This window comes from Bufo gargarizans, chromosome 2 (assembly GCF_014858855.1).
Source record: "Bufo gargarizans isolate SCDJY-AF-19 chromosome 2, ASM1485885v1, whole genome shotgun sequence".
NCBI classification, from domain to species: domain Eukaryota; kingdom Metazoa; phylum Chordata; class Amphibia; order Anura; family Bufonidae; genus Bufo; species Bufo gargarizans.
This window is the reverse complement of record NC_058081.1, coordinates 315,165,702-315,177,301: the sequence shown is the minus strand read 5'-3', so window position 1 is coordinate 315,177,301 and position 11,600 is coordinate 315,165,702. Positions and strand designations below refer to the sequence as shown.

The 11,600-nt window shown below is 45.9% G+C and overlaps 1 protein-coding gene across 5 annotated transcripts in view; it reads right to left on the bottom strand.

Moving 5' to 3' along the window:
* The window catches only part of C2H12orf29 (chromosome 2 C12orf29 homolog), a 29,129-nt gene extending 18,618 nt beyond the window's left edge, over positions 1-10,511 (bottom strand). The window contains exons 1-3 of one of the 5 annotated variants that reach the window (XM_044280494.1): positions 10,377-10,511; positions 6,452-6,569; positions 2,599-2,694 (exon numbers count right to left, since the gene is read on the bottom strand). In XM_044280494.1, the coding sequence (XP_044136429.1) occupies positions 2,599-2,694; positions 6,452-6,569; positions 10,377-10,466 (304 nt within the window). In that variant the 5' untranslated portion in view covers positions 10,467-10,511. Of the gene's footprint in view, positions 1-2,598; positions 2,695-6,451; positions 6,570-8,850; positions 8,967-10,376 lie in introns of those variants that run through there. The other 4 variants (XM_044280496.1, XM_044280495.1, XM_044280497.1 and 1 more) reach the window with 4 other exon arrangements.
* Between the last annotated feature and the right edge of the window lie 1,089 nt (positions 10,512-11,600).

The following is an 11,600-nucleotide window of genomic DNA, read 5'->3' as shown; positions in this document are numbered from 1 at the left end:
TCCAACACATTTACGGGTTTCCCCTTAAACCACTCAAGTGTTGCTTTAGCAGTGTGTTTGGGGTCATTGTCCTGCTGGAAGGTGAACCTCCATCCTAGCCTCAAATCACGCACAGAGTGGTACAGGTTTTGCTTAAAAATATTCCTGTATTTAGCATCATCCATCTTTCCCTCAACTCTTACCAGCATGATGCTGCCACCATCATGTTTCACTGTGGGGATCGTGTTCTTTGGGAGATGTTATGGCTTTGCGCCAGACATAGCGTTTTCTTCTTTTCCGAAAAGTTCAATATTAGTCTCATCAGACCAGAGCACCTTTCTCCATACATTTTTGGAGTCTCCCACTTCCCTTTTTGCCATAAAGCCCAACTCTATGGAGCATATGGCTTATTGTCATCCTATGTACAGATACTCCAGTCTCTGCTGTGGAACTCTGCAGCTGCTCCAGGGTTACCTTAGGTCTCTGTGCTGCCTCTCAGATTAATGTCCTCCTTGCCCGGTGCATGAGTTTTGGTGGGCGGTCGTCTCTTGGCAGGTTTGCTGTTGTGTCATGTTCTTTCCATTTGGTTATGATAGATTTGATGGTGCTCCTGGGGATCATCAAAAATTGATATATTTTTTTTTATAATCTAACCCTGACTTGTATTTCTCAACAACATTGCCCTTACTTGTTTGGAGAGTTCCTTGGTCTTCATGGCAGTGTTTGGTTAGTGATGCCTCTTGCTTAGGTATTGCAGCCTCTGGGGCCTTTCAAAAAAGGTGTGTATATGTAATGATAGATCATGTGACACTTAGATTGCACACAGGTGGACAATATTTGATTAATTGTGTGACTTCTGAAGGTAATTGGTTGCACAAGAGCTTTTTATGGGATACCTAACAAAGGGGGTGAATACATACGCACATGCCAATTTTCTGTTTTCTATTTCTAAACAATAGTTTTATTTTTCTAATTTCACTTCACCAACTTAGACTATTGTGTTGTGATCATCACATAAAATTCAGATTAACAAAACATTAAACTTAAAGGGACACTGACAGGCCGTTAGAGCATATAAAGTTACATATATTCTTCTATTGGTCTTAATATGCTTAATTAAACTATACCAGTATCACCCCTCGGTGCCTTTCCGTTACTTATAAAAAGTGTTTTTATCAATATGCAAATTACCTTATTTTGTGCCCAAGGGGCTGTCCCTCATTCAGTTGTGTGCCCAGACGCGCCAAAACTGCCGTCTCCTAGTGCCGCCCAGCTCATTAGTATTCACTGCACTGGGCGGCTTTTTTATCTCCCGAGCGCAGTGAAATCCCGTGCATGCCCAGTACTATCTTCCTGGCATCAGCCTCATCCTGTCACTCCGTGCCTACGCCGGATAAGGTCCCCGACACCCTCCAGCTCCAGTAGAAGATAGTACTGGGCATGCGCGGGATTTCACTGAGTCGGGTGAAAAAAAAAAGCTGCCCAGCGCAGTGAATGCTAATGAGCTGGGTGGCACTAGGAGACGGCAGTTGGGGCACGGCTGGGCACACAACTGACTGAGGGACAGCCCCTTGGGCACAAAGTGAGGTAATTTGCATATTGATAAAAACACTTTTTATAAGTAAAGGAAAGGCACCGAGGGGTGATACTGGTATAGTTTAATTAAGCATATTAAGACCAATAGAAGAATATATGTCACTTTATATGCTCTAACGGCCTGTCAGTGTCCCTTTAAGGCTGTAGTGTAACAAAATACGAAAAAAGTCAAGGGGGGGGGGGGAAACTTTTGCCAGGCACTGTATATATACATAAATTTATCTTTTTTTGTTATTATTCATTTTCATTTTTATTGTATTTTGGTCTCCATTTTAATTGAGTATATTTTAGTGAGATTTTAGTAGTTTTTTTTTATGTGGACCAATAAAGGTTATATATATTTTAAAGCATATGTTCCAGTATGTTTCCAGAGAGGGTGCCAATCACTTATCTACTAGTTTATTATTTTTACTACTTGAAAAATAGCATAAAAAAATAAATAAATAAATAAATAAAAAAAAATAATAAAAAAAGGGTTAAAATTGTGTTTTGTGTTTGCAATTCCCCTCACAAGAAAAATTTAAGTTAATAAATAAACTATGCATACCCTAAAATGTTATTATTGAAAAAAAAACGTATCTTGCAAAAGTCAAGTCACATCGACGGAAATAAAAGATTAAAAAAAATAAAAATAAAATGTATGGCTGTTCAAATAGGACAAAAAAAAAATATTTAAAGGGGTTTTCCAGGATTTGTATACTGATGGCCTATACCCAGGACAGGTCACCAATATAAGACTGGAAGAGGTCTGACTCCCAGCACCCCCACTGCAGGCCCAGGCACATCTATGAGCACTTAGGCCTCTTCCTAGGCCATGTCTCATGACATTAATGCCGGTGACATGGCTGGTAACATGCTTGGTAAGCTGGAAGGAGGCCTTGGAGTCGGACCCCTGCCGATTTCATATTAATGACCTATCCTGAGGATAGGCCACCAATCTGGAAATCCCAGAGAACCCCCTAAAGTACTGGAAATGTGTAATACGATATTGAGAACAGATAAGTGAAAAATAACTGCACAAACCTTTGGAGTTTCCTTTTGAAAAAATATATTTTTTGAACCTCTTTTCTGCCTGTTTTGTTGGCTTCCTATCATATCGGGCCCAGAGGTATGGGAGGCCTGTTGAGGGTAGAGTACACATTGAGACAGACATGATTTTCCATAGATTCTAAGCCCACAATACCATACTACAAAGACCAGAGGCTTGAAACTGACACCCATAAGAACAGAAGGGTAGGGTTATAATAGAAGAGACTGCCAAAGATGGGCCTCTCAAATAATTTCAAAATGGAAGAAATTCAGCTCCTACTCCTTACTGTTCATGTAAGAAAATTAGTGGGAGATGCAGTAACTATCCGAGCAAATATATTCACAAGATTCTGATGAAACTTCTTGCCGGCTGCCCACCATTTATTTATGGCAAACCACAAGAAAATGTTTGACAGCAGCTCACCCAAAGGGTCTTTCTCACCACATGTCAGGGTTCAGAGAATGAGATGTAAGTGCATGGATAACTTGGTGGATAACTACAAGTTGAAGATGACTTCCCAAAAAGTTTCAGCTATGTCCCACATCACACATTAAAACCACTTTGGCATAAAGATAAAATCACGTTGGGGTAATGGATATTGCTTAAGCATTTCGAGCCACGCAGGCTCTTATCATAGCTAATTTCATGAAAAAAAAATACACTAGCACAAAAACATAACTGAACCAATAGCATTACATGTCAACGTCACATGATCTGCTACAAAAAAGTGCAAAGCTCAATAAAAATTAAGGGAACACTTAAAGGGAACCTGTCACCGGGATTTTGTGTATAGAGCTGAGGACATGGGCTGCTAGCACATCTGCAATACCCAGTCCCCATAGCTCTGTGTGCATTTATTGTGGGGAAAAAACAATATGATACATATGCAAATTAACCTGAGATGAGTCCTGTCCCTGACTTATCTCACATACAGGACTCATCTCAGGTTAATTTGCATATGTATCAAATCGGTTTTTTTTACACAATAAAAGCACACAGAGCTATGGGGACTGGGTATTGCGGTTGTGCTAGCGGCCATCTAGCAAACCATGTTCCCAGCTCTATACACAAAATACCGGTGACAGGTTCCCTTTAAATCACACATCTGATCTCAATGTACGAAAGATTCAAGCTGAAAATCTTAACTGATATAAATTGTGGAATTCTTTGAGAACGTATCTACACAGTCAATGGAAATGGAGGGCTGGTTCCAAATCACCCCAAAATCAAAGTAAATAATTCAAATCATAAGCAGATCCAATCTGCATTAATTTCATCACAGCAGCTCATAATGTGACTCAGTAGCATATATGGCCCCCCACATCGCTGTATGCACTTCCGACAACATTAGGGCATGCTCCTGATAAGACAGCATATGGTGTCCTGGGGATCTCCTCCTAGACTTGGATCAGGGTGTCAGTGAGCTCCTGGACAGTGTTTGGCATTAGTTGGTGGCATCAGATGCACTGATGCTGAATTTCTTAAAGGTTCTCAATTCAGGTCTGAGAAACATGAGAGCCAGTAACTGATATCAATGCCTTTGTCACCCAGCAACTGTCTACACACTCTGGATGCGTACCGTATTTTTAGCCCTATAAGACACACCTGCCCATAAGACACACTGTTTTAGAGGAAAATAAGAAAAAAACTATTTTTAAACCAAAGGTGTGTTAAAATAATGTTGACACACACAATATTATGGGGGGAATCTGCTGCGCCGCGCTGTCATGGGGGGAGGGAATCTGCTGCGCCGCGCTGTCGGGGGGGGGGGGGAGGGAATCTGCTGCGCCGCGCTGTCGGGGGGGGGGGGGGAATCGGCTGCGCCGCGCTGTCGGGGGGGGGGGGGAGGGAATCGGCTGCGCCGCGCTGTCGGGGGGGGGGGAGGGAATCTGCTGCGCCGCGCTGTCGGGGGGGGAGGGAATCGGCTGCGCCGCGCTGTCGGGGGGGGAGGGAATCGGCTGCACCGCGCTGTCGGGGGGGGGGAGGGAATCGGCTGCGCCGCGCTGTCGGGGGGGGGGGGGAGGGAATCGGCTGCGCCGCGCTGTCGGGGGGGGGGGGGGAGGGAATCGGCTGCGCCGCGCTGTCGGGGGGGGGGGGGAGGAATCGGCTGCGCCGCGCTGTCGGAGGGGGAGGGAATCGGCTGCGCCGCGCTGTCGGGGGGGGGAGGGAATCGGCTGCGCCGCGCTGTCGGGGGGGGGGGGGGGGGGAGGGAATCGGCTGCGCCGCACTGTCAGGGGGGGAGGGAATCTGCTGCGCCGCACTGTCAGGGGGGGAGGGAATCTGCTTCGCCGCGCTGTCGCCCCTGGTCTCCCTGCCACTGTGCATCTGCCAGACACGGCTCTCCTACCTTCAGCCTCCCCCTCCCCCCGCCGGGCTTTTTCTGCAGACAGAGTAAGTCAGTGAAAAGACGGATGTCCGGTACATCGCAGGCTGCTATCCCTATGCTGCACAGCCTGCCATGTGCCGGCAACATGCAATGCGCCGGCCATTTTTTTCTCTTGCACTGTATTCACCCCATAAGACACATTAACAGTTTCCCCCCACTTTGAAAGGGGGGGGGGGGAGGTTAGTCTTTTGGGGCGAAAAATACGGCAAGTCCAGGCATTGTCCTGCACCAGTGTAATTTCTGACAATTTCTGTAAGGATTTCATCCCTGTACCCAACAGCAGTCAGGGTACCACTAGTTATCACATGGAGGTTTGTGCGATTCGCCAAGGATATGCATCTCCAGAAAATCATTTACCCACCGCCAAACTGTTCATGATGGATGATGTTGCAGGCTGCATAAAGTTTACCATGGCATCTCCTTTCACAACTGTCATGTGTTCAGTTTGAACCTGATCCCCAGAGAATGGGGCACTAATGCGAACCTGCCAAATCTGCACTTCTGTGGCGATTGCCCATGGACTGTGAGCACAGGTTCCGCTAAAGGACGTTGGACCCTCACGCCTCTGTCACTGAGTCTATTAATGGCACTTTGGTCAAAATCATGCAGACCAGTAGCCGACTGAAGGTCATTTAGTAGGGCTCCAGCAGTGTCCTTCCGGTCCTCCTTGCACAAAGGATCAGATACTGGTCCTGGTGTGGGGCCCTTCTACTGCCCTGACCAGCTCTTCCAGTGTCCTGGTATCATCTCCATGCTATTGAGACCATAGAGGGAGATACAGCAAACCTTCTTGCGACAGCAAGTATGGATGTGCCATTCTAGAGGGGCAGGACTACCTGTGCAACTTGATTTGGCTGCAGGTATCGCCTCGCGCTACCAGTAATTGACGAGGACACCAGCAAAATTAGAGAACGATCTGTCAGGAAGGATAAGGAAAGAGTAATTGTGGCCACCACCTGCAAAACCAATCTCTTTTTGGAGGTTGTCGTGCTGTTGCCCCTCCAGTGCACCAAAGCATTACACAGAACTGTAGAACTAGCACTGTCACGCTAATGGTGTGTCACCAGCACAGCAGTGGTATTTCCACTGTTGTATGTAATGCAATGTAATGACGTGTAATGCTATGGGCTGCCTTTTGTATTATGCGGGTCCATTTCTTGATGATATTAGCTAAGAGCATGCAATATCCAGTACACCAGCATGATCTTAATCGGGTGCAGTGGACGCCATTGAAAAATTTTGGGAGTTGCCCATTAATGTACACTGGTTTACTGCAACGTGACAGGATTATGAGTCATAAGCCAAAATGAAGACTGGGAAAACGGATGGACTGGAGACAGCAGATCACATTCAGTATAAAGAACTGTCTAGTCCTGTACACACCTGAAGAATAAACTCTATGGGCATTCCACTGGTAACGTACATGAAGTATGTACAGCAGGCTACATCTGTATACTTACCTTTGTGGGTCGTCACATAGCAGCACGTACCATCTACCTTCTCTGTAGCCAGGGCACTGTCAATGGCGGCATTCAGTGCAAGAGGGTTTAGGGTTTCTGTAGCCAGCACTCTGAACATCTACAAAGAAAATCCACCCATCAGATGACATACATAACCGTAGAAAATTACATTTGACAATTTATCTTAATACCTCCTGTATTTTGCTTATATTCATTTGTGATCACTCTATAGGTAATGATATATGTGCCCTGTATATGGATGTATAAGAGGTCTGTCAATTACAGGATGCATGGTAAAGCATGGGGGAGGGGGCAACTCTGAGGCCAGGATATTACTCTGCGTGCACAATAGGGCTTGCAGAGGTTGTCCACCTCTGTCACCCAGATCAATGCTACCCTACTAAGCATATAGCCTGCCAAAAACAATACGCTGCCAAAAACAATACCTTTCTTTTTGCTGTCGGTGGTGAAGAAAAATGAACTTTTAAAAATATGCAAATGAACTATTCGAGCACCAGGAGACAGGCTTATGCAGTTCAAGCACCACCCCTGGTGCTCCCATAATGATGCCCCTATACTGTAGTTTACGTCCCTGCCTTCAGATTGACAGCGCTAGACCCTCTGGTCTAGCGCTGAGATCCTGTGCCTGCGCACTCAACATCTTTGGCTTCATTCCCATAGTGCGCACGCTCCGTCACGGCACAGGTGTGGGATCTCAGCGCTAGACCAAAGGGGTTATCGTTGTCAATCTAAAGGCAGGGGGTGTGAACTACAGAAAAGGGGAGTCATTATTGAGCACCAGGGGCGTCGCTGGAGCGGTTCTCTAACCGCATAAGCCCGCCTCCTGGTGCTCCAATATTTCCTTTGGAAATTTTTAAAAGTGCATTTTTCTCCACCACTGGACCACCGACAGCAGAAAGAAAGGCATTGTTTTTGCCATCATCATCCACCCTACCAGGCTATGTGCTTGGTAGGGTAGCGCTGATCTGGTTGACAGAGCCGCTTTAACTGATGGCCTATCCTCAGGATAATCCATCACTAGTAAATCAGTGGGTTCCAGCTAGTGCCGGAGCTATTTGGCAAACAGCCGATTGGCAGGGAGGTGGAGTGTCGGACACCTGCGGATCAGCTACAGGATGTGTGACAGTGCTTTGTAAAGATACCTAACCTAATTCTACCTAAAATCCCCAGTGTTTGATCAGCATTTGTAGGCTGAAGGCCTCACCCGAGCCTTCCTGGCACATACGATCTGTCAAGCTCAGGGATGCCTAACCTGTGGCCCTCCAGCTGTTGTAAAACTACAGCTTCCATCAGTTTTGCAACAGCTGGAGGGCGGCAGGTTGAGCATCCCTGGTCTAGCTAATTTACACACTGCACAACCAGTAAACAAGGCAACTACATGGGGTCATAAACCACCTAAATCCTCTGTATTATTAAGGTAAGATTTTGGGGGACTGGGAGATTGACTTTAACCTGGGTTAAAAAACTGAATATTTAGGGAGGATTTTTTTCAGCATGCCCTATATAGGAAGGGACATTATGGGGGGAGGGGAGTTCATAATTTCCTATCTTAAAATATTAGGTATGCAAAAACTGCATTAAAAAACACCAGGTTTTAGTGTCTAGTAAGTCTAAGTGGGAGGTTATGGAGGGGGAGACTGGAGGATGTTCTCACAGTTCCAAACAAGTCCTACCATAAATCCTCTGTACTGGGCACTCAATGATCCTACCCATCTACAGCTACAGCTGCTACTTACTGCCCGGTAGACGGGAATCTGACCTAAATGTAATAAAGAACCGGGCACTGTCTACCACTTAATATGACAATGTCCGTATTTTCAGGGGTATTGGGCTCAGATAATAACGTTTTTTAATGACCTCATGGGGGTCCCTGTCCCTCTGTCTCCACTTATTTGACTTCTAGGGCTTCTGGATGTCCTGCCATTTTTCCCCATCTCACTCCCAGTCCCTGCAGGAGCAGCTTTCCTGGCTAGAAAGCAGATTGCTTGACTGTGGGCGAATGATAACGTACCAACCTGCGCTCCGTGGCTTCAAAGCGTGACTAGCTTCCGCCCTTATACATAAAACTGTGTATATTTATCGGGGAGCCCCTGACAGAGTCCATGCAATGTGGTCACCATGGTCACCTTGCAGTATTGCCACCTAGCGTTGAGGACAACCTTTACTATGCTTCTGCTACTCGTCGGTCAGATATGTAGGCCATATTTGATGTGCCTTCAGGGTCTGCTTATTGTGAAAGTCTGTTGCTTCAGGAGCCATGCACTGCACCTTTATTACTCCTCCTGGCTGAATGAAGATCACAACTAGTCTAACATTGTCGTCATGTGTTCTAGTTTGGTCTTCGTGGTGGGTCTTCCATATGGTCTTCTACCACACACCTGTTTTTCACTACTAGAGATGCCGTTTCTCATGCATACACATTCCCTTGTGCTGTACATTTCGTTTCCTTCAATATGTCTCTCCAGCTGTTAGTCATGGCGTGTCTTTTTATTTGTACCATCATGCATTTTCTTTTAATAAAATATTTTCTTGAATTAAAAAAACAACAACAGGTGGTAAAGCACATTATGTATGGGGAAAAATGCACAAAAATTACAAAAAAGCTGAGTAAGTCAGGTGTTTCTGTGGCTTTTTTGGTCCAAGGAAAAAATATTTACAACACAAAATCATGTGTGGCCGCCGCACTCCTATGGGGCAGAATCCATAAGTCACAAAAACTGCGGCTCAGATACGGACCAAAACAACAGTCGTGTGCAGGAGACCTTACTCACACAGTCAGTGTTTGATCCGTGATTGTCATCAGAGACTGTGAGAAGTGAAGCCTATAGAGAGAAAGTGTAATGGAAAGATCTGCACCTGTTCTGTGAAGTGTAAACTAGGCCTGACCGTGTGAAAGTGCCGTATAATTACATTGCGACAGGTGCCGGGCGACATTTATTGTAATGATAGTCTATAGTGTCCAACTTGGATGGATTTTTTGGTGACTGTTGTGTCGCAGTGCGGCACCGTAGACTATCATTACAATAAATGTCACCATGTAGCCCTAGCCTGAGGGTACTTTCACACTTGTGGCAGAAATGCCTGCTGGATCCGGCAATCCAGACGCAAACAAATGGCATATCAGACGGATCCGGATCAGTCTGAAAAATGCATTGAAATACAGGATCCGTTTCTCCGGTGTTATCCAGAAAAATGCATCCGGTATTAAATTTTTGGGCATTTTTAAAGGTCTGCGCGGAAAGCCGTATCCGTTTTGCTGGAACACTTAATCCGGCACTAATACAATTCGATGTAAATCAATGTCGAAGCCAGCAAGTGATCAGTATTTTTGGCCGGAGAGAAAACTGCACCATGCTGCGGTATATTCTCCAGCCCAAAAACGTAAGAGGTACTGAACTAATTCCTCCTGATGCATACTGAACGGAATGCTCTACATTCAGAATGCATTAGGATAAAACTGATCAGTTTTTTTCCGGTATTGAGCCCCTATGACGGAACGCAATACCAGAAAAGAATAACACTAGCGTGAAGGTAACCGAACAGCTGATCGGGTGTCGCACCCCCACAGATCTGTCATTGATGACTTTTCCTGGATAACCTCTTTAAGGGGGCATCCTTTTAGGGAAACTGTAGTCCATGTCACCTATATGAATATCACATAGGGCTCCCCTCCCTATAGTCAGCACCATGTCTTACATAGTCGCCCATTCATTTAAATGGTGGGTCCTTATTTAGAAGAGAACTGGTGCCAGCCTATGTCCACACCCTGCAGATGACACTCTAGCCACATGCAGATTCCTCCATTCTACAATCTGCGGGTCCTGCAGTCTATGGCTTGTGCTCTTGACTGTATAAGCTCGCCCAGTGACATAACACACAATGGAGGGGAGCTGGCTGCTGTCACCTGGTGCTCCCGCTTGGAGGACGGCTCATCCTTCACCTGAGTGACGAACACACACGAGATCTTCTGCTGCACTGACCCCGTCTGCATCATGCTCTGCCCCTCAGCGACAGCCACTGCACTACGTACACGGCTGAGCACAGTACTTCCGCCCTCTCCACAGCCAGCCAATTAGCGGCAGGCTTTACAGCCACGTGGCGCACGGTAGCGCAGAGGATAACGGGAAATGTAGTTCCACCTGCAGGAGTCCGGGCTGTATAGTAAAGGTTCACTTTTAGGTTCAGAGTATTGCTATGTTATAATGTAATGTTGTATCATATTGGTAAAAGGTATATTAAGCCCACAGGGACAATGAAATATTATGAAAAGGACAATACTGTGACAATATGTTGTTATGTTCCTTTAAGATTTATTGAGCTTTAACTTTATTCATTATTTTCACTTTACTTGAGGCTGCAAATTGAAATGTAGCAGAACTTCCAGTGCTGTTGTATTCCATACTACCCTCCAACATACTGGGACTATAAAACAGGTAAAAATCCAGCAGTCCCTGGCAGTGGTGCACCTCCAATGAGGCCAGGTGAGGCGGCTGCCTAGAGAAAAGCGGGGGCAGTGGCCATACTGTCCTCCACAAAGTGTAAACCTGGTAAATGTTGGCAGCATGTATTGTCTAATGGACAGCCGATCTGCTGTAGATCTGGTCAAATATGTAAATGGACCCGGAAGATGACTCTTTTCCAGAAGTGTTTGGGAATAACTGGTCTACCACTCCCTTTGGTAATGAACATGCACACCTGGCAGATCTAAGCGTGCACATTTATGGGGGTTGTTTGGCAACTATAATTTATGTGGCTAGCTTTTTCCACCCCAAGTGCCAGCAATTTAACTTAGGGCAGGACAGAAGCGCTTGATCTGTCCCATGAAGGACAGGAAAGATGCCCAACGCCATGCAACCTGACATTTTACCAGATAAAATTGTGCAAGATAAAAGTCAATATGTCCATTTCTTCGTTTCCACAGTCTGACCACACATATTAGAGGTGTTTCACATGAGCCGTCATGGAAATCACGCTCCATGTGTGAGGGTGATCCTCCGTTCTGGTATCACGATCGGCGTAACTGTCACATACGTGACACGGAGGGAGGAAAAGAGGGAGGCCCTGCCCTAGTGAGAGGGAAGGTGGTGACCCCTAACTCACCTTGCGACTGGCGCCTGGCTGCCCTGTC